This window comes from Chiloscyllium plagiosum, unplaced genomic scaffold, assembly GCF_037043375.1.
Source record: "Chiloscyllium plagiosum isolate Xiang-an unplaced genomic scaffold, Cpla_swu_hap1 HiC_scaffold_50, whole genome shotgun sequence".
NCBI classification, from domain to species: Eukaryota; Metazoa; Chordata; class Chondrichthyes; order Orectolobiformes; family Hemiscylliidae; genus Chiloscyllium; species Chiloscyllium plagiosum.
The window spans coordinates 49181414-49201580 of record NW_028270188.1 but is presented as its reverse complement, the minus strand read 5'-3'; the positions used below and the strand labels follow the sequence as shown (position 1 = coordinate 49201580).

Below are 20167 nucleotides of genomic sequence, written 5' to 3'. Positions count from 1 at the left end.
GAGGGAGTCAGTGTGTGAGGGAGTCAGTGTGAGAGGGAGCCAGTGTGAGAGGGAGTCAGTGTGTGAGGGAGTCAGTGTGTGAGGGAGTCAGTGTGTGTGAGGGAGTCAGTGTGTGTGAGGGAGTCAGTGTGTGTGAGGGAGTCAGTGTCTGAGGGAGTCAGTGTGTGTCAGGGAGTCAGTGTGTGTGAGGGAGTCAGTGTGTGAGGGAGTCAGTGTGTGTGAGGGAGTCAGAGTGTGTGTGAGGGAGTCAGTGTGTGTGAGGGAGTCAGTGTGAGAGGGAGTCAGTGCGTGTGAGGGAGTCAGTGTGTGAGGGAGTCAGTGTATGTGAGGGAGTCAGTGTCTGAGGGAGTCAGTGTGTGTGACGGAGTCAGTGTGTGAGGGAGTCAGTGTGTGTGAGGGAGTCAGTGTGTGTGAGGGAGTCATTGTGTGTGGGGGAGTCAGTGTGTGTGAGGGAGTCAGTGTGTGAGGGAGTCAGTGTGGGAGGGAGTCAGTGTGTGTTAGGGAGTCGGTGTGTGAGGGAGTCAGTGTGTGTTAGGGAGTCAGTGTGTGTTAGGGAGTCAGTGTGTGTGAGGGAGTCAGTGTGTGAGGGAGTCAGTGTGTGTGAGGGAGTCAGAGTGTGTGTGAGGGAATCAGTGTGTGTGAGGGAGTCAGTGTGAGAGGGAGTCAGTGCGTGTGAGGGAGTCAGTGTGTGAGGGAGTCAGTGTATGTGAGGGAGTCAGTGTGTGTGACGGAGTCAGTGTGTGAGGGAGTCAGTGTGTGTGAGGGAGTCAGTGTGTGAGGGAGTCAGTGTGTGTGAGGGTGTCATTGTGTGTGGGGGAGTCAGTGTGTGTGAGGGAGTCAGTGTGTGAGGGAGTCAGTGTGTGTTAGGGAGTCGGTGTGTGAGGGAGTCAGTGTGTGTTAGGGAGTCGGTGTGTGAGGGAGTCAGTTTGTGAGAGGGAGTCAGTGTGTGTTAGGGAGTCAGTGTGTGTTAGGGAGTCAGTGTGTGTGAGGGAGTCAGTGTGTGAGAGGGAGTCAGTGCGTGTGAGGGAGTCAGTGTGTGAGGGAATCAGTGTGTGAGGGAGTCAGTGTGTGAGGGGCTCAGTGTGTGTGAGGGGGTCAGTGTGTGTGAGGGGGTCAGTGTGTGTGAGGGAGTCAGAGTGTGTGAGAGGGAGTCAGTGTGAGAGGGAGTCAGTGTGTGAGGGAGTCAGTGTGTGTGGGGGAGTCAGTGTGTGAGAGGGAGTCAGTGTGTGAGGGAGTCACTGTGTGAGGGAGTCAGTGTGTGAGGGAGTCAGTGTGTGTGAGGGAGTCAGTGTGTGAGAGGGAGTCAGTGTGTGAGAGGGAGTCAGTGTGTGAGGGAGTCAGTGTGTGTGACAGAGTCAGTGTGTGAGAGGGAGTCAGTGTGTGAGAGGGAGTCAGTGTGTGAAGGAGTCAGTGTGAGAGGGAGTCAGTGTGAGAGGGAGTCAGTGTGTGTGAGGGAGTCAGTGTGTGAGGGAGTCAGTGTGAGAGGGAGTCAGTGTCTGAGGGAGTCAGTGTGTGAGAGGGAGTCAGTGTGTGAGGGAGTCAGTGTGAGAGGGAGTCAGTGTGTGAGGGAGTCAGTGTCTGAGGGAGTCAGTGTGTGTTAGGGAGGCAGTGTGTGTGAGGGAGTCAGTGTGTGAGGGAGTCAGTGTGTGTGAGGGAGTCCGAGTGTGTGTGAGGGAGTCAGTGTGTGTGAGGGAGTCAGTGTGAGAGGGAGTCAGTGCGTGTGAGGGAGTCAGTGTGTGAGGGAGTCAGTGTATGTGAGGGAGTCAGTGTCTGAGGGAGTCAGTGTGTGTGACGGAGTCAGTGTGTGAGGGAGTCAGTGTGTGTGAGGGAGTCAGTGTGTGTGAGGGAGTCATTGTGTGTGGGGGAGTCAGTGTGTGTGAGGGAGTCAGTGTGTGAGGGAGTCAGTGTGTGAGGGAGTCAGTGTGTGTTAGGGAGTCAGTGTGTGTGAGGGAGTCAGTGCCTGTGAGAGGGAGTCAGTGTGTGTTAGGGAGTCAGTGTGTGTTAGGGAGTCAGTGTGTGTGAGGGAGTCAGTGTGTGTGAGGGAGTCAGTGTATGTGAGGGAGTCAGTGTGAGAGGGAGTCAGTGCGTGTGAGGGAGTCAGTGTGTGAGGGAATCAGTGTGTGAGGTAGTCAGTGTGTGAGAGGGTCAGTGTGTGTGAGGGGGTCAGTGTGTGTGAGGGGGTCAGTGTGTGTGAGGGAGTCAGAGTGTGTGAGAGGGAGTCAGTAGAGAGGGAGTCAGTGTGAGAGGGAGTCAGTGTGAGAGGGAGTCAGTGTGTGTGAGGGAGTCCATGTGTGTGAGGGAGTCAGAGTGTGTGAGGGAGTCAGTGTGTGAGGGAGTCAGTGTGTGAGGGAGTCAGTCTGTGTGTGGGAGTCAGTCTGTGTGTGGGAGTCAGTGTGTGTGAGAGGGAGTCAATGTGTGTGAGGGAGTCAGTGTGATAGGGAGTCAGTGCATGTGAGGGAGTCAGTGCGTGTGAGGGAGTCAGTGCGTGAGGGAGTCACTGTGTGAGGGAGTCAGTGTGTGAGAGGGAGTCAGTGTGTGTGAGGGAGTCAGTGTGTGAGAGGGAGTCAGTGTGTGAGGGAGTCAGTGTGTGTGAGGGAGTCAGTGTGTGTGAGGGAGTCAGTGTGTGTGAGGGAGTCAGTGTGAGAGGGAGTCAGTGTGTGTGAGGGAGTCAGTGTGTGTGAGGGAGTCAGTGTCTGAAGGAGTCAGTGTGTGTGACGGAGTCAGTGTGTGAGGGAGTCAGTGTGTGTGAGGGAGTCAGTGTGTGTGAGAGTCAGTGTGTGAGAGAGTCAGTGTGTGTGAGAGAGTCAGTGTGTGAGAGGGAGTCAGTGTGTGTGAGGGAGTCAGTGTGTGTGTGAGGGAGTCAGTGTGTGTGTGAGGGAGTCAGTGTGTGAGAGAGGGAGTCAGTGTGTGAGGGAGTCAGTGTGTGAGGGAGTCAGTGTGTGTGAGGGAGTCAGTGTGTGTGAGGGAGTCAGTGTGTGTGAGGGAATCAGTGTGTGTGAGGGAGTCAGTGTGTGAGGGAGTCAGTGTATGAGGGAGTCAATGTGTGTGAGGGAGTCAGTGTGATAGGGAGTCAGTGTGTGTGAGGGAGTCAGTGTGTGTGAGGGAGTCAGTGTGAAATGGAGTCAGTGTGAGTGGGAGTCAGTGCGTGTGAGGGAGTCAGTGCGTGTGAGGGAGTCAGTGTGTGAGGGAGTCAGTGTCTGAGGGAGTCAGTGTGTGTGACGGAGTCAGTGTGTGAGGGAGTCAGTGTGTGTGAGGGAGTCAGTGTGTGTGAGGGAATCAGTGTGTGTGAGGGAGTCAGTGTGTGTGAGGGAGTCAGTGTGTGTGAGGGAGTCAGTGTGTGAGGGAGTCAATGTGTGTGAGGGAGTCAGTGTGATAGGGAGTCAGTGTGTGTGAGGGAGTCAGTGTGTGTGAGGGAGTCAGTGTGAAATGGAGTCAGTGTGAGTGGGAGTCAGTGCGTGTGAGGGAGTCAGTGCGTGTGAGGGAGTCAGTGTGTGAGGGAGTCAGTGTCTGAGGGAGTCAGTGTGTGTGAGGGAGTCAGTGTGTGAGGGAGTCAGTGTGTGTGAGGGAGTCAGTGTGTGTGAGGGAGTCATTGTGTGTGGGGGAGTCAGTGTGTGTGAGGGAGTCAGTGTGTGAGGGAATCAGTGTGTGAGGGAGTCAGTGTGTGAGAGGGTCAGTGTGTGTGAGGGGGTCAGTGTGTGTGAGGGGGTCAGTGTGTGTGAGGGAGTCAGAGTGTGTGAGAGGGAGTCAGTAGAGAGGGAGTCAGTGTGAGAGGGAGTCAGTGTGAGAGGGAGTCAGTGTGTGTGAGGGAGTCCATGTGTGTGAGGGAGTCAGAGTGTGTGAGGGAGTCAGTGTGTGAGGGAGTCAGTGTGTGAGGGAGTCAGTCTGTGTGTGGGAGTCAGTCTGTGTGTGGGAGTCAGTGTGTGTGAGAGGGAGTCAATGTGTGTGAGGGAGTCAGTGTGATAGGGAGTCAGTGCATGTGAGGGAGTCAGTGCGTGTGAGGGAGTCAGTGCGTGAGGGAGTCACTGTGTGAGGGAGTCAGTGTGTGTGAGGGAGTCAGTGTGTGAGAGGGAGTCAGTGTGTGAGAGGGAGTCAGTGTGTGTGAGGGAGTCAGTGTGTGAGAGGGAGTCAGTGTGTGAGAGGGAGTCAGTGTGTGAGGGAGTCAGTGTGTGTGAGGGAGTCAGTGTGTGTGAGGGAGTCAGTGTGAGAGGGAGTCAGTGTGTGTGAGGGAGTCAGTGTGTGTGAGGGAGTCAGTGTCTGAGGGAGTCAGTGTGTGTGACGGAGTCAGTGTGTGAGGGAGTCAGTGTGTGTGAGGGAGTCAGTGTGTGTGAGAGTCAGTGTGTGAGAGAGTCAGTGTGTGTGAGAGAGTCAGTGTGTGAGAGGGAGTCAGTGTGTGTGAGGGAGTCAGTGTGTGTGTGAGGGAGTCAGTGTGTGTGTGAGGGAGTCAGTGTGTGAGAGAGGGAGTCAGTGTGTGAGGGAGTCAGTGTGTGAGGGAGTCAGTGTGTGTGAGGGAGTCAGTGTGTGTGAGGGAGTCAGTGTGTGTGAGGGAATTAGTGTGTGTGAGGGAGTCAGTGTGTGAGGGAGTCAGTGTGTGAGGGAGTCAATGTGTGTGAGGGAGTCAGTGTGTGTGAGGGAGTCAGTGTGTGTGAGGGAGTCAGTGTGAAATGGAGTCAGTGTGAGTGGGAGTCAGTGCGTGTGAGGGAGTCAGTGCGTGTGAGGGAGTCAGTGTGTGAGGGAGTCAGTGTCTGAGGGAGTCAGTGTGTGTGACGGAGTCAGTGTGTGAGGGAGTCAGTGTGTGTGAGGGAGTCAGTGTGTGAGGGAGTCAGTGTGTGTGAGGGAGTCAGTGTGTGTGAGGGAATCAGTGTGTGTGAGGGAGTCAGTGTGTGTGAGGGAGTCAGTGTGTGAGGGAGTCAATGTGTGTGAGGGAGTCAGTGTGATAGGGAGTCAGTGTGTGTGAGGGAGTCAGTGTGTGTGAGGGAGTCAGTGTGAAATGGAGTCAGTGTGAGTGGGAGTCAGTGCGTGTGAGGGAGTCAGTGCGTGTGAGGGAGTCAGTGTGTGAGGGAGTCAGTGTCTGAGGGAGTCAGTGTGTGTGACGGAGTCAGTGTGTGAGGGAGTCAGTGTGTGTGAGGGAGTCAGTGTGTGTGAGGGAGTCATTGTGTGTGGGGGAGTCAGTGTGTGTGAGGGAGTCAGTGTGTGAGGGAGTCAGTGTGTGTGAGGGAGTCAGTGTGTGTTAGGGAGTCGGTGTGTGAGGGAGTCAATTTGTGAGAGGGAGTCAGTGTGTGTTAGGGAGTCAGTGTGTGTGAGGGAGTCAGTGTGTGTGAGGGAGTCAGTGTGAGAGGGAGTCAGTGCGTGTGAGGGAGTCAGTGTGTGAGGGAGTCAGTGTGTGAGGGAGTCAGTGTGTGAGGGAGTCAGTGTGTGAGGGGGTCAGTGTGTGTGAGGGAGTCAGAGTGTGTGTGAGGGAGTCAGTGTGAGAGGGAGTCCATGTGTGTGAGGGAGTCCATGTGTGTGAGGGAGTCCTTGTGTGTGAGGGAGTCAGAGTGTGAGAGGGAGTCAGTGTGTGAGGGAGTCAGTGTGTGAGGGAGTCAGTGTGTGAGGGAGTCAGTGTGTGTGAGGGAGTCAGTGTGTGAGAGGGAGTCAGTGTGTGTGAGGGAGTCAGTGTGTGAGGGAGTCAGTGTGTGAGGGAGTCAGTGTGTGTGAGGGAGTCAGTGTGTGAGGGAGTCAGTGTGTGAGGGAGTCAGTGTGTGTGAGGGAGTCAGTGTGTGTGAGGGAGTCAGTGTGTGTGAGGGAGTCAGTGTGTGTGAGGGAGTCAGAGTGTGTGAGAGGGAGTCAATGTGTGTGAGGGATTCAGTGTGATAGGGAGTCAGTGCGTGTGAGGGAGACTGTGTGTGAGGGAGTCAGTGTGTGTGAGGGAGTCAGTGTGTTAAGATAGTGTGTGAGAGGAAGTCAGTCTGTGTGAGGGGGTCAGTGTGTGTGAGGGGGTCAGTGTGTGTGAGGGGGTCAGTGTGTGTGAGGGAGTCAGTGCGTGAAGGAGTCTGTGTGCGTGAAGGAGTCAGTGTGCGTGAAGGAGTCAGTGTGTGTGAGGGAGTCAGCGTGTGAGAGGGAGTCAGCGTGTGAGAGGGAGTCACCGTGTGCGAGGGAGTCAGCCTTTGTGACGGAGTCAGTGTGTGAGGGAGACAGTGTGTGTGAGGGAGTCAGTGTGTGAGAGGAAGTCAGTGTGTGTGAGGGAGTCTGTGTGAGGGAGTCAGTGTGTGAGAGGGAGTCAGTGTGTGAGAGGGAGTCAGTGTGTGTGAGGGAGTCAGTGTGTGAGGGAGTCAGTGTGTGAGAGGGAGTCAGTGTGTGAGGGAGTCAGTGTGAGGGAGTCAGTGTGTGTGAGGGAGTCAGTGTGTGTGAGGGAGTCAGTGTGTGAGGGAGTCAGAGTGTGTTAGGGAGTCAGTGTGTGCGGGAGTCAGTGTGTGAGGGTGTGAGTGTGTGTGAGGGAGTCAGTGTGTGAGGGAGTCAGTGTGTGTGAGGGAGTCAGAGTGTGTGTGAGGGAGTCAGTGTGTGTGAGGGAGTCAGTGTGAGAGGGAGTCAGTGTGAGAGGGAGTCAGTGCGTGTGAGGGAGTCAGTGTGTGAGGGAGTCAGTGTATGTGAGGGAGTCAGTGTCTGAGGGAGTCAGTGTGTGTGACGGAGTCAGTGTGTGAGGGAGTCAGTGTGTGTGTGGGAGTCAGTGTGTGTGAGGGAGTCAGTGTGTGTGAGGGAGTCATTGTGTGTGGGGGAGTCAGTGTGTGTGAGGGAGTCAGTGTGTGAGGGAGTCAGTGTGTGAGGGAGTCAGTGTGTGAGGGAGTCAGTGTGTGTTAGGGAGTCGGTGTGTGAGGGAGTCAGTTTGTGAGAGGGAGTCAGTGTGTGTTAGGGAGTCAGTGTGTGTGAGGGAGTCAGTGTGTGTGAGGGAGTCAGTGTATGTGAGGGAGTCAGTGTGAGAGGGAGTCAGTGCGTGTGAGGGAGTCAGTGTGTGAGGGAGTCAGTGTGTGAGGGAGTCAGTGTGTGAGGGGGTCAGTGTGTGTGAGGGGGTCAGTGTGTGTGAGGGGGTCAGTGTGTGTGAGGGAGTCAGAGTGTGTGAGAGGGAGTCAGTGTGAGAGGGAGTCAGTGTGTGAGAGGGAGTCAGTGTGTGAGAGAGTCAGTGTGTGAGAGGGAGTCAGTGTGTGAGGGAGTCAGTGTGAGGGAGTCAGTGTGTGTGAGGGAGTCAGTGTGTGAGGGAGTCAGAGTGTGTTAGGGAGTCAGTGTGTGAGGGAGTCAGTGTGTGAGGGAGTCAGTGTGAGAGGGAGTCAGTGTGAGAGGGAGTCAGTGTGAGAGGGAGTCAGTCTGTGTGAGGCAGACAGTGTGTGTGAGGGAGTCAGTGTGTGAGGGAGTCAGTGTGTGAGGGAGTCAGTGTGAGAGGGAGTCAGTGTGAGAGGGAGTCAGTCTGTGTGAGGCAGACAGTGTGTGTGAGGGAGTCAGTGTGTGAGGGAGTCTGTGTGAGGGAGTCAGTGTGTGTGAGGGAGTCAGTGTGTGAGGGAGTCAGTGTGAGAGGGAGTCAGTGTGAGAGGGAGTCAGTCTGTGTGAGGCAGACAGTGTGTGTGAGGGAGTCAGTGTGTGAGGGGGAGACAGTGTGTGTGAGGGAGTCAGCGTGTGTGAGGGAGTCAGCGTGTGTGAGGGAATCAGCGTGTGAGAGGGAGTCAGTGTGTGTGAGGGGGAGTCAGTGTGTGTGAGGGAGTCAGTGTGTGTGAGGGGGTCAGCGTGTGTGAGGGGGTCAGCGTGTGTGAGGGGCTCAGCGTGTGTGACGGAGACAGCGTGTGAGAGGGAGACAGCGTGTGAGAGGGAGACAGTGTGTGTGGGAGGGAGTCAGTGTGTGTGGGAAGGGGTCAGTGTGTGTGGGAGGGGGTCAGTGTGTGTGGGAGGGGGTCAGTGTGTGTGAGGGAGTCAGTGTGTGTGAGGGAGTCAGTGTGTGAGGGAGTCAGTGTGTGAGGGAGTCAGTGTGTGTGGGAGGGAGTCAGTGTGTGTGGGAAGGAGTCAGTGTGTGTGGGAGGGGGTCAGTGTGTGTGGGAGGGGGTCAGTGTGTGTGAGGGAGTCAGTGTGTGTGAGGGAGTCAGTGTGTGAGGGAGTCAGAGTGTGTTAGGGAGTCAGTGTGTGAGGGAGTCAGTGTGTGAGGGAGTCAGTGTGTGTGAGGGAGTCAGTGTGTGAGGGAGTCAGTGTGTGTGAGGGAGTCAGTGTGTGAGGGAGTCAGTGTGAGAGGGAGTCAGTGTGTGTGACGGAGTCAGTGTGTGAGGGAGTCAGTGTGTGTGTGGGAGTCAGTGTGTGTGAGGGAGTCAGTGTGTGTGAGGGAGTCATTGTGTGTGGGGGAGTCAGTGTGTGTGAGGGAGTCAGTGTGTGAGGGAGTCAGTGTGTGAGGGAGTCAGTGTGTGAGGGAGTCAGTGTGTGTTAGGGAGTCGGTGTGTGAGGGAGTCAGTTTGTGAGAGGGAGTCAGTGTGTGTGAGGGAGTCAGTGTGTGTTAGGGAGTCAGTGTCTGAGGGAGTCAGTGTGTGTGAGGGAGTCAGTGTGTGTGAGGGAGTCAGTGTATGTGAGGGAGTCAGTGTGAGAGGGAGTCAGTGCGTGTGAGGGAGTCAGTGTGTGAGGGAGTCAGTGTGTGAGGGAGTCAGTGTGTGAGGGGGTCAGTGTGTGTGAGGGGGTCAGTGTGTGTGAGGGGGTCAGTGTGTGTGAGGGAGTCAGAGTGTGTGAGAGGGAGTCAGTGTGAGAGGGAGTCAGTGTGTGAGAGGGAGTCAGTGTGTGAGAGGGAGTCAGTGTGTGAGGGAGTCAGTGTGTGAGAGGGAGTCAGTGTGTGAGGGAGTCAGTGTGAGGGAGTCAGTGTGTGTGAGGGAGTCAGTGTGTGTGAGGGAGTCAGTGTGTGTGAGGGGGTCAGTGTGTGTGAGGGAGTCAGAGTGTGTGAGAGGGAGTCAGTGTGAGAGGGAGTCAGTGTGTGAGAGGGAGTCAGTGTGTGAGAGGGAGTCAGTGTGTGAGGGAGTCAGTGTGTGAGAGGGAGTCAGTGTGTGAGGGAGTCAGTGTGAGGGAGTCAGTGTGTGTGAGGGAGTCAGTGTGTGTGAGGGAGTCAGTATGTGAGGGAGTCAGAGTGTGTTAGGGAGTCAGTGTGTGAGGGAGTCAGTGTGTGAGGGAGTCAGTGTGAGAGGGAGTCAGTGTGAGAGGGAGTCAGTCTGTGTGAGGCAGACAGTGTGTGTGAGGGAGTCAGTGTGTGAGGGAGTCAGTGTGTGAGGGAGTCAGTGTGAGAGGGAGTCAGTGTGAGAGGGAGTCAGTGTGAGAGGGAGTCAGTCTGTGTGAGGCAGACAGTGTGTGTGAGGGAGTCAGTGTGTGAGGGAGTCTGTGTGAGGGAGTCAGTGTGTGTGAGGGAGTCAGTGTGTGAGGGAGTCAGTGTGTGAGGGAGTCAGTGTGAGAGGGAGTCAGTGTGAGAGGGAGTCAGTGTGAGAGGGAGTCAGTCTGTGTGAGGCAGACAGTGTGTGTGAGGGAGTCAGTGTGTGAGGGAGTCAGTGTGTGTGAGGGAGTCAGTGTGTGAGGGGGAGACAGTGTGTGTGAGGGAGTCAGCGTGTGTGAGGGAGTCAGCGTGTGAGAGGGAGTCAGTGTGTGTGAGGGGGAGTCAGTGTGTGTGAGGGAGTCAGTGTGTGTGAGGGGGTCAGCGTGTGTGAGGGGGTCAGCGTGTGTGAGGGGGTCAGCGTGTGTGAGGGAGACAGCGTGTGAGAGGGAGACAGCGTGTGAGAGGGAGACAGTGTGTGTGGGAGGGAGTCAGTGTGTGTGGGAAGGGGTCAGTGTGTGTGGGAGGGGGTCAGTGTGTGTGGGAGGGGGTCAGTGTGTGTGAGGGAGTCAGTGTGTGTGAGGGAGTCAGTGTGTGAGGGAGTCAGAGTGTGTTAGGGAGTCAGTGTGTGAGGGAGTCAGTGTGTGAGGGAGTCAGTGTGTGTGGGAGGGAGTCAGTGTGTGTGGGAAGGAGTCAGTGTGTGTGGGAGGGGGTCAGTGTGTGTGTGAGGGAGTCAGAGTGTGTGAGAGGGAGTCAGTGTGTGAGGGAGTCAGTGTGAGAGGGAGTCAGTGTGAGAGGGAGTCAGTGTGTGAGGGAGTCAGTGTGAGGGAGTCAGTGTGTGAGGGAGTCAGTGTGTGAGGGAGTCAGTGTGAGAGGGAGTCAGTGTGAGAGGGAGTCAGTGTGAGGGAGTCAGTGTGAGAGGGAGTCAGTGTGAGAGGGAGTCAGTCTGTGTGAGGCAGACAGTGTGTGTGAGGCAGACAGTGTGTGTGAGGCAGACAGTGTGTGTGAGGGAGTCAGTGTGTGAGAGGGAGTCAGTGCGTGTGAGGGAGTCAGTGCGTGTGAGGGAGTCTGTGTGAGGGAGTCAGTGTGTGTGAGGGAGTCAGTGTGTGAGGGGGAGACAGTGTGTGTGAGGGAGTCAGCGTGTGTGAGGGAGTCAGTGTGTGTGAGGGGGAGTCAGTGTGTGAGAGGGAGTCAGCGTGTGTGAGGGGGTCAGCGTGTGTGAGGGGGTCAGCGTGTGAGAGGGAGACAGTGTGTGTGGGAAGGAGTCAGTGTGTGTGGGAGGGGGTCAGTGTGTGTGGGAGGGGGTCAGTGTGTGAGAGGGAGTCAGTGTGTGTGAGGGGGTCAGTGTGTGTGAGGGAGGCAGTGTGTGTGAGGGAGTCAGTGTGAGAGAGGGAGTCAGTGCGTGAGAGGGAGTCAGTGCGTGAGAGGGAGTCAGTGTGTGAGAGGGAGTCAGTGTGTGTGAGGGGGTCAGTGTGTGAGAGGGAGTCAGTGTGTGTGAGGGGGTCAGTGTGTGAGAGGGAGACTGTGTGAGGGAGTCAGAGTGTGTTAGGGAGTCAGTGTGTGAGGGAGTCAGTGTGTGTGAGGGAGTCAGTGTGTGAGGGAGTCAGTGTGTGTGAGGGAGTCAGTGTGTGAGGGAGTCAGTGTGAGAGGGAGTCAGTGTGTGAGGGAGTCAGTGTGAGAGGGAGTCAGTGTGAGAGGGAGTCAGTGTGAGAGGGAGTCAGTGTGAGAGGGAGTCAGTGTGAGGGAGTCAGTGTGAGAGGGAGTCAGTGTGTGTGAGGGAGTCAGTGTGTGAGGGAGTCAGTGTGTGTGAGGGAGTCAGAGTGTGTGAGAGGGAGTCAGTGTGTGAGGGAGTCAGTGTGAGAGGGAGTCAGTGTGAGAGGGAGTCAGTCTGTGTGAGGCAGACAGTGTGTGTGAGGGAGTCAGTGTGTGAGGGAGTCTGTGTGAGGGAGTCAGTGTGTGTGAGGGAGTCAGTGTGTGAGGGAGTCAGTGTGAGAGGGAGTCAGTGTGAGAGGGAGTCAGTCTGTGTGAGGCAGACAGTGTGTGTGAGGGAGTCAGTGTGTGAGGGGGAGACAGTGTGTGTGAGGGAGTCAGCGTGTGTGAGGGAGTCAGCGTGTGTGAGGGAATCAGCGTGTGAGAGGGAGTCAGTGTGTGTGAGGGGGAGTCAGTGTGTGTGAGGGAGTCAGTGTGTGTGAGGGGGTCAGCGTGTGTGAGGGGGTCAGCGTGTGTGAGGGGCTCAGCGTGTGTGACGGAGACAGCGTGTGAGAGGGAGACAGCGTGTGAGAGGGAGACAGTGTGTGTGGGAGGGAGTCAGTGTGTGTGGGAAGGGGTCAGTGTGTGTGGGAGGGGGTCAGTGTGTGTGGGAGGGGGTCAGTGTGTGTGAGGGAGTCAGTGTGTGTGAGGGAGTCAGTGTGTGAGGGAGTCAGTGTGTGAGGGAGTCAGTGTGTGTGGGAGGGAGTCAGTGTGTGTGGGAAGGAGTCAGTGTGTGTGGGAGGGGGTCAGTGTGTGTGGGAGGGGGTCAGTGTGTGTGAGGGAGTCAGTGTGTGTGAGGGAGTCAGTGTGTGAGGGAGTCAGAGTGTGTTAGGGAGTCAGTGTGTGAGGGAGTCAGTGTGTGAGGGAGTCAGTGTGTGTGAGGGAGTCAGTGTGTGAGGGAGTCAGTGTGTGTGAGGGAGTCAGTGTGTGAGGGAGTCAGTGTGAGAGGGAGTCAGTGTGTGTGACGGAGTCAGTGTGTGAGGGAGTCAGTGTGTGTGTGGGAGTCAGTGTGTGTGAGGGAGTCAGTGTGTGTGAGGGAGTCATTGTGTGTGGGGGAGTCAGTGTGTGTGAGGGAGTCAGTGTGTGAGGGAGTCAGTGTGTGAGGGAGTCAGTGTGTGAGGGAGTCAGTGTGTGTTAGGGAGTCGGTGTGTGAGGGAGTCAGTTTGTGAGAGGGAGTCAGTGTGTGTGAGGGAGTCAGTGTGTGTTAGGGAGTCAGTGTCTGAGGGAGTCAGTGTGTGTGAGGGAGTCAGTGTGTGTGAGGGAGTCAGTGTATGTGAGGGAGTCAGTGTGAGAGGGAGTCAGTGCGTGTGAGGGAGTCAGTGTGTGAGGGAGTCAGTGTGTGAGGGAGTCAGTGTGTGAGGGGGTCAGTGTGTGTGAGGGGGTCAGTGTGTGTGAGGGGGTCAGTGTGTGTGAGGGAGTCAGAGTGTGTGAGAGGGAGTCAGTGTGAGAGGGAGTCAGTGTGTGAGAGGGAGTCAGTGTGTGAGAGGGAGTCAGTGTGTGAGGGAGTCAGTGTGTGAGAGGGAGTCAGTGTGTGAGGGAGTCAGTGTGAGGGAGTCAGTGTGTGTGAGGGAGTCAGTGTGTGTGAGGGAGTCAGTGTGTGTGAGGGGGTCAGTGTGTGTGAGGGAGTCAGAGTGTGTGAGAGGGAGTCAGTGTGAGAGGGAGTCAGTGTGTGAGAGGGAGTCAGTGTGTGAGAGGGAGTCAGTGTGTGAGGGAGTCAGTGTGTGAGAGGGAGTCAGTGTGTGAGGGAGTCAGTGTGAGGGAGTCAGTGTGTGTGAGGGAGTCAGTGTGTGTGAGGGAGTCAGTATGTGAGGGAGTCAGAGTGTGTTAGGGAGTCAGTGTGTGAGGGAGTCAGTGTGTGAGGGAGTCAGTGTGAGAGGGAGTCAGTGTGAGAGGGAGTCAGTCTGTGTGAGGCAGACAGTGTGTGTGAGGGAGTCAGTGTGTGAGGGAGTCAGTGTGTGAGGGAGTCAGTGTGAGAGGGAGTCAGTGTGAGAGGGAGTCAGTGTGAGAGGGAGTCAGTCTGTGTGAGGCAGACAGTGTGTGTGAGGGAGTCAGTGTGTGAGGGAGTCTGTGTGAGGGAGTCAGTGTGTGTGAGGGAGTCAGTGTGTGAGGGAGTCAGTGTGTGAGGGAGTCAGTGTGAGAGGGAGTCAGTGTGAGAGGGAGTCAGTGTGAGAGGGAGTCAGTCTGTGTGAGGCAGACAGTGTGTGTGAGGGAGTCAGTGTGTGAGGGAGTCAGTGTGTGTGAGGGAGTCAGTGTGTGAGGGGGAGACAGTGTGTGTGAGGGAGTCAGCGTGTGTGAGGGAGTCAGCGTGTGAGAGGGAGTCAGTGTGTGTGAGGGGGAGTCAGTGTGTGTGAGGGAGTCAGTGTGTGTGAGGGGGTCAGCGTGTGTGAGGGGGTCAGCGTGTGTGAGGGGGTCAGCGTGTGTGAGGGAGACAGCGTGTGAGAGGGAGACAGCGTGTGAGAGGGAGACAGTGTGTGTGGGAGGGAGTCAGTGTGTGTGGGAAGGGGTCAGTGTGTGTGGGAGGGGGTCAGTGTGTGTGGGAGGGGGTCAGTGTGTGTGAGGGAGTCAGTGTGTGTGAGGGAGTCAGTGTGTGAGGGAGTCAGAGTGTGTTAGGGAGTCAGTGTGTGAGGGAGTCAGTGTGTGAGGGAGTCAGTGTGTGTGGGAGGGAGTCAGTGTGTGTGGGAAGGAGTCAGTGTGTGTGGGAGGGGGTCAGTGTGTGTGTGAGGGAGTCAGAGTGTGTGAGAGGGAGTCAGTGTGTGAGGGAGTCAGTGTGAGAGGGAGTCAGTGTGAGAGGGAGTCAGTGTGTGAGGGAGTCAGTGTGAGGGAGTCAGTGTGTGAGGGAGTCAGTGTGTGAGGGAGTCAGTGTGAGAGGGAGTCAGTGTGAGAGGGAGTCAGTGTGAGGGAGTCAGTGTGAGAGGGAGTCAGTGTGAGAGGGAGTCAGTCTGTGTGAGGCAGACAGTGTGTGTGAGGCAGACAGTGTGTGTGAGGCAGACAGTGTGTGTGAGGGAGTCAGTGTGTGAGAGGGAGTCAGTGCGTGTGAGGGAGTCAGTGCGTGTGAGGGAGTCTGTGTGAGGGAGTCAGTGTGTGTGAGGGAGTCAGTGTGTGAGGGGGAGACAGTGTGTGTGAGGGAGTCAGCGTGTGTGAGGGAGTCAGTGTGTGTGAGGGGGAGTCAGTGTGTGAGAGGGAGTCAGCGTGTGTGAGGGGGTCAGCGTGTGTGAGGGGGTCAGCGTGTGAGAGGGAGACAGTGTGTGTGGGAAGGAGTCAGTGTGTGTGGGAGGGGGTCAGTGTGTGTGGGAGGGGGTCAGTGTGTGAGAGGGAGTCAGTGTGTGTGAGGGGGTCAGTGTGTGTGAGGGAGGCAGTGTGTGTGAGGGAGTCAGTGTGAGAGAGGGAGTCAGTGCGTGAGAGGGAGTCAGTGCGTGAGAGGGAGTCAGTGTGTGAGAGGGAGTCAGTGTGTGTGAGGGGGTCAGTGTGTGAGAGGGAGTCAGTGTGTGTGAGGGGGTCAGTGTGTGAGAGGGAGACTGTGTGAGGGAGTCAGAGTGTGTTAGGGAGTCAGTGTGTGAGGGAGTCAGTGTGTGTGAGGGAGTCAGTGTGTGAGGGAGTCAGTGTGTGTGAGGGAGTCAGTGTGTGAGGGAGTCAGTGTGAGAGGGAGTCAGTGTGTGAGGGAGTCAGTGTGAGAGGGAGTCAGTGTGAGAGGGAGTCAGTGTGAGAGGGAGTCAGTGTGAGAGGGAGTCAGTGTGAGGGAGTCAGTGTGAGAGGGAGTCAGTGTGTGTGAGGGAGTCAGTGTGTGAGGGAGTCAGTGTGTGTGAGGGAGTCAGAGTGTGTGAGAGGGAGTCAGTGTGTGAGGGAGTCAGTGTGAGAGGGAGTCAGTGTGAGAGGGAGTCAGTGTGTGAGGGAGTCAGTGTGAGGGAGTCAGTGTGTGAGGGAGTCAGTGTGTGAGGGAGTCAGTGTGAGAGGGAGTCAGTGTGAGAGGGAGTCAGTGTGAGAGGGAGTCAGTGTGAGGGAGTCAGTGTGAGAGGGAGTCAGTCTGTGTGAGGCAGACAGTGTGTGTGAGGCAGACAGTGTGTGTGAGGGAGTCAGTGTGTGAGAGGGAGTCAGTGCGTGTGAGGGAGTCAGTGCGTGTGAGGGAGTCTGTGTGAGGGAGTCAGTGTGTGTGAGGGAGTCAGTGTGTGAGGGGGAGACAGTGTGTGTGAGGGAGTCAGCGTGTGTGAGGGAGTCAGTGTGTGTGAGGGGGAGTCAGTGTGTGAGAGGGAGACAGCGTGTGAGAGGGAGACAGTGTGTGTGGGAAGGAGTCAGTGTGTGTGGGAGGGGGTCAGTGTGTGTGGGAGGGGGTCAGTGTGTGAGAGGGAGTCAGTGTGTGTGAGGGGGTCAGTGTGTGTGAGGGAGTCAGTGTGTGTGAGGGAGTCAGTGTGAGAGAGGGAGTCAGTGCGTGAGAGGGAGTCAGTGCGTGAGAGGGAGTCAGTGTGTGAGAGGGAGTCAGCGTGTGTGAGGGGGTCAGTGTGTGAGAGGGAGTCAGTGTGTGTGAGGGGGTCAGTGTGTGAGAGGGAGACTGTGTGAGGGAGTCAGTGTGTGTGTGTGAGGGAGTCAGTGTGTGTGTGAGGGAGTCAGTGTGTGTGAGGGAGTCAGTGTGTGAGAGGGGGTCAGCGTAAGGGGGAGGAAGTGTCAGTGTGAGTTCGAGAATGTGAATAGCAGAGAGGCTGTGTGGAGACAGAAGAGTCAGACAGGTTTGACAGACACATCGAGAAACGGGGCTTGCTAGGGGAGTGGTGATCGATAGAAGAGAGTTTGGTTTATTCTTCCCACCTGGTCCATGGATGAATATCTCCAGAGGTCTTCAATAGGGTCAGACAGACAAACACACTTTCTAATGGCCTCCCAAGGGACTAGAATGGATCCTAGCAGTGGGCTCAGTAACGTATAGAATGCTATTGTTGGTGGTGATTGGTGATTGTTGGTGTCTTGCTTTGCAGCATGAACGGGAACAGATAATGACCACAAACGTCTGGCTCACACAGGTCAGTGACAACATGGTCCCCTTCAGTGGGAGCTTTACTCTGTATCTCACCCTGTGCTGTCCCTGTCCTGGGAGTGTTTGATGGGGGGACAGTGTAGAGGGAGCTTTACTCTAAATCTAACCCCGTGCTGTCCCTGTCCTGGGAGTGTTTGATGGGGGGACAGTGTAGAGGGAGCTTTACTCTATATCTAACCCCGTGCTGTCCCTGTCCTGGGAGTGTTTGATGTGGGGACAGTGTAGAGGGAGCTTTACTCTGTATCTAACCCCGTGCTGTCCCTGTCCTGGGAGTGTTTGATGGGGGGACAGTGTAGAGGGAGCTTTACTCTGTATCTAACCCCGTGCTGTCCCTGTCCTGGGAGTGTTTGATGGGGGGACAGTGTAGAGGGAGCTTTACTCTGTATCTAACCCCATACTGTCCCTGTCCTGGGAGTGTTTGATGTGGGGACAGTGTAGAGAGAGCTTTACTCTGTATCTAACCCCGTGCTGTCCCTATCCTGGGAGTGTTTGATGGGGGAAAGTGTAGAGGGAGCTTTACTCTATACCTAACCCCGTGCTGTCCCTGGGAGTGTTTGATGGGGGGATGGTGTAGAGAGAGCTTTACTCTGTATCTAACCCCATGCTATCCCTGTCCTGGGAGTGTTTGATGGGGGAAAGTGTAGAGGGAGCTTTACTCTGTATCTAACCCCGTGCTGTCCCTGTCCTGGGAGTGTTTGATGGGGGACAGTGTAGAGGGAGCTTTACTCTGTACCTAACCCTGTGCTGTCCCTGTCCCTGGGAGTGTTTGATGGGGGGGATGGTTACTTTATCTAACCCCGTGCTGTCCCTGTCCTGGGAGTGTGTGAAGTGATCTTTGCCAGCAGTCTGCCTGAGGCTTTGTACCATTCGCACCATTCTGCCTGACCCAAGGCCTAACCTGTTGCTGGTCCTCCTGCAGGAATGGACTGATTACCGACTGGCCTGGAACCCAGCTGAATACGATGGGATTGTGAAAGTCCGGCTGCCGTCTACTCACATCTGGCTCCCGGACGTGGTCCTGTACAATAAGTAGGTAGCAGACCTTATCTTGCCTTGTACATGGGGCAGAGACAATTGCCGAAACGTTGACATTGGAAGTGAAGAGTTGATGGGAAGACTGAGGAATATTGGCTACCCTCTCCCCGACCAATTCACCCCACCCTCAACTACTGACCCCCGAGCCACTCGTTGAGGCTTGGTGGAGCATCTTGTGGGGGGCCACCTCCTCAGGGAACATGGAAAACAGGAGCAGGTACAGACCATTCGGCCCTATGAGCCTGTTCTGTCATTCAGTGGGATCACGGTCGATAATCTACCGCATTTGCCGTATCCCCCGTAACCCTTGACGCCTTTAAAACCTAAACTGTTATCTGCCCCTTCAGAATTGGTTCTGGACAAGGGACACTGATCTCGAACAGTCCCTGCTGTTTCTCTCTCCACAGATGCTGCCGGACCTGCTGAATTTCTCCAGCAATTTCTGGTTTGGTTGGTTTCAGATGTCCACGATCTGATGTTCTGTTTTATTTCTGTATTTCCATCCTCTTCTGTAAAATAGTGAGATTTGGTACTCATACAATCATAGAGTTGTACAGCACGGTAACAATTCCTTCAGTCCAACTCATCTATTCTAACCAGATATCCTAAACTGGTTTAGTCCCATTTGCCAGCACCCGGTGCATATCCCTCAACCCTTCCTATTCATATACCCATCCGGATGCCTTTTAAATGTTGCAATCATACCCACTTCCTCTGGCAGCTCATTCCATACACGTACCACCCTCTGCATGAAAAAGTTGCCCCTCAGGTCTCTTTTATATCTTACCCCTCTCACCCTAAGCCCATGCCCCCCTCATTCTGGACTCCCCCACCCCAGGGAAAAGACGTTGTCTATTTACCCTATCCATGCCCCTCATAATTTTATAAACCTCTATAAGGTCACCCCTCAGCCTCCGACGCTCCAGGGAAAACAGCCCCAGCCTGTTCATCCTCTCCCTGTAGCTCAAATCCTCCAACCCTGTCCTTGTGAATTTTTTCTGAACCCTTTCAAGTTTCACAACATCCTTCCCGTAGGAGGGAGACCAGAATTGAAGGCAATATTCCAAACGTGGCCTGCTTCTGTAATGGCAGGGGCATCTCATTATGGAGATGGGTCTTTCCTGAGGCTTGGCAGGGGCCAGGTGCCAACACGCCTCACAGACTCTCAGTGCCCATAGTCTTGCTTTGCAGGATTTCACTGTCAGCATTTCCTGGGGCCAAACGTGAAAAAAAAAAGAAATGTTGTCTGTAAAATACCTCAGGACATTGGGAGGTTGTGAGACCGTGTAGGAGCACAGAAAGAAAGAGCTGAAGTAAACCATTTGAGCCTGCTCCAGTGTTCAATACTCTCACAGCAGACATTCCAACTCAGTCCCCTGTTCTGGCTTTCAAAGAATCCACATCCATAGAATCCCTACAGTATAGAAACAGGCCATTCGGCCCAACAAGCCCACAATGACACTCCCCCCCCCCTCCCCAAAAAGAGCATCTCACCCAGATTCAGCCAACCCCCCTACCCTATCCCTGTAATCCTGTATTACCCATGGCTAATCCACACATGTTTGGACACCGCAGGACAATTTCCCACGGTCAACCCACCCTAACCTGCACATCCCTGGACACGATGGGACAATTCCCCACGGTCAACCCACCCTAACCTGCACATCCCTGGACACGATGGGACAATTTCCCACGGTCAACCCACCCTAACCTGCACATCCCTGAGCACTATGGGACAATTTCCCACGGTCAACCCACCCTAACCTGCACATCCCTGGACACGATGGGACAATTCCCCATGGTCAACCCACACTAACCTGCACATCCCTGGGCACTATGGGACAATTTCCCACGGCCAATCCACCCTAACCTGCACATCCCTGGGCACTATGGGACAATTTCCCACGGCCAACCCACCCTAACCTGCACATCCCTGGACACGATGGGACAATTCCCCACGGCGAACCCACCCTAATCTGCACATCCCCGGACACGATGGGACAATTCCCCACGGCCAACCCACCCTAACCTGCACATCCCCGGACACAATGGGACAATTCCCCATGGCCAACCCACCCTACCCTGCACATCCGCGGACACTATGGGACAATTCCCCATGGCGAACCCACCCTAACCTGCACATCCCTGGGCACTATGGGACAATTCCCCATGGCCAACCCACCCTAACCTGCACATCCCTGGACACGATGGGACAATTCCCCATGGCCAACCCACCCTAACCTGCACATCCCTGGACACTATAGGACAATTCCCCATGGCCAACCCACCCTAACCTGCACATCCCCGGACACGATGGGACAATTCCCCATGGTCAACCCATCCTAACCTGCACATCCCTGGACACTATGGGACAATTTCCCACGGCCAATCCACCCTAACCTGCACATCCCTGGGCACTATGGGACAATTTCCCATGGCCAATCAACCCTAACCTGCATATCCCTGGGCACTATGGGACAATTTCCCACGGCCAATCCACCCTAACCTGCACATCCCTGGACACTATGGGACAATTTCCCACGGCCAATCCACCCTAACCTGTACATCCCTGGGCACTATGGGACAATTTCCCACGGCCAATCCACCCTAACCTGTACATCCCTGGGCACTATGGGACAATTTCCCACGGCCAATCCACCCTAACCTGCACATCTCTGGACACGATGGGACAATTTCCCACGGCCAACCCACCCTAACCTGCACATCCCTGGGCACTATGGGACAATTTCCCACGGCCAACCCACCCTAACCTGCACATCCCTGGGCACTATGGGACAATTTCCCACGGCCAACCCACCCTAACCTGCACACCCCTGGGCACTATGGGACAATTTCCCACGGCCAATCCACCCTAACCTGCACATCCCTGGGCACTATGGGACAATTCCCCATGGCCAATCCACCCTAACCTGTACATCCCTGGACACGATGGGACAATTCCCCATGGCCAATCCACCCTAACCTGCACTTCTTTGGAATTTGGGAGGAAACCGGAGCACCTGGAGTAAACCCACACAAACACGGGGACAATGTGCAAACCCCATGCAGAC

The 20167-nt window shown here is 55.6% G+C and overlaps 1 protein-coding gene across 3 annotated transcripts in view; it reads left to right on the top strand.

Moving 5' to 3' along the window:
- Window positions 1-20167, top strand: part of LOC122544711 (neuronal acetylcholine receptor subunit beta-2-like) — a 105841-nt gene that overhangs the window by 79635 nt on the left and 6039 nt on the right. For all 3 annotated transcript variants that reach the window (XM_087985087.1, XM_087985086.1, XM_087985088.1), the window contains exons 3-4: window positions 16003-16047; window positions 16981-17090. In XM_087985087.1, coding sequence (XP_087841213.1) covers window positions 16003-16047; window positions 16981-17090 — 155 coding nt within the window. The remainder of the gene's footprint in view (window positions 1-16002; window positions 16048-16980; window positions 17091-20167) is intronic.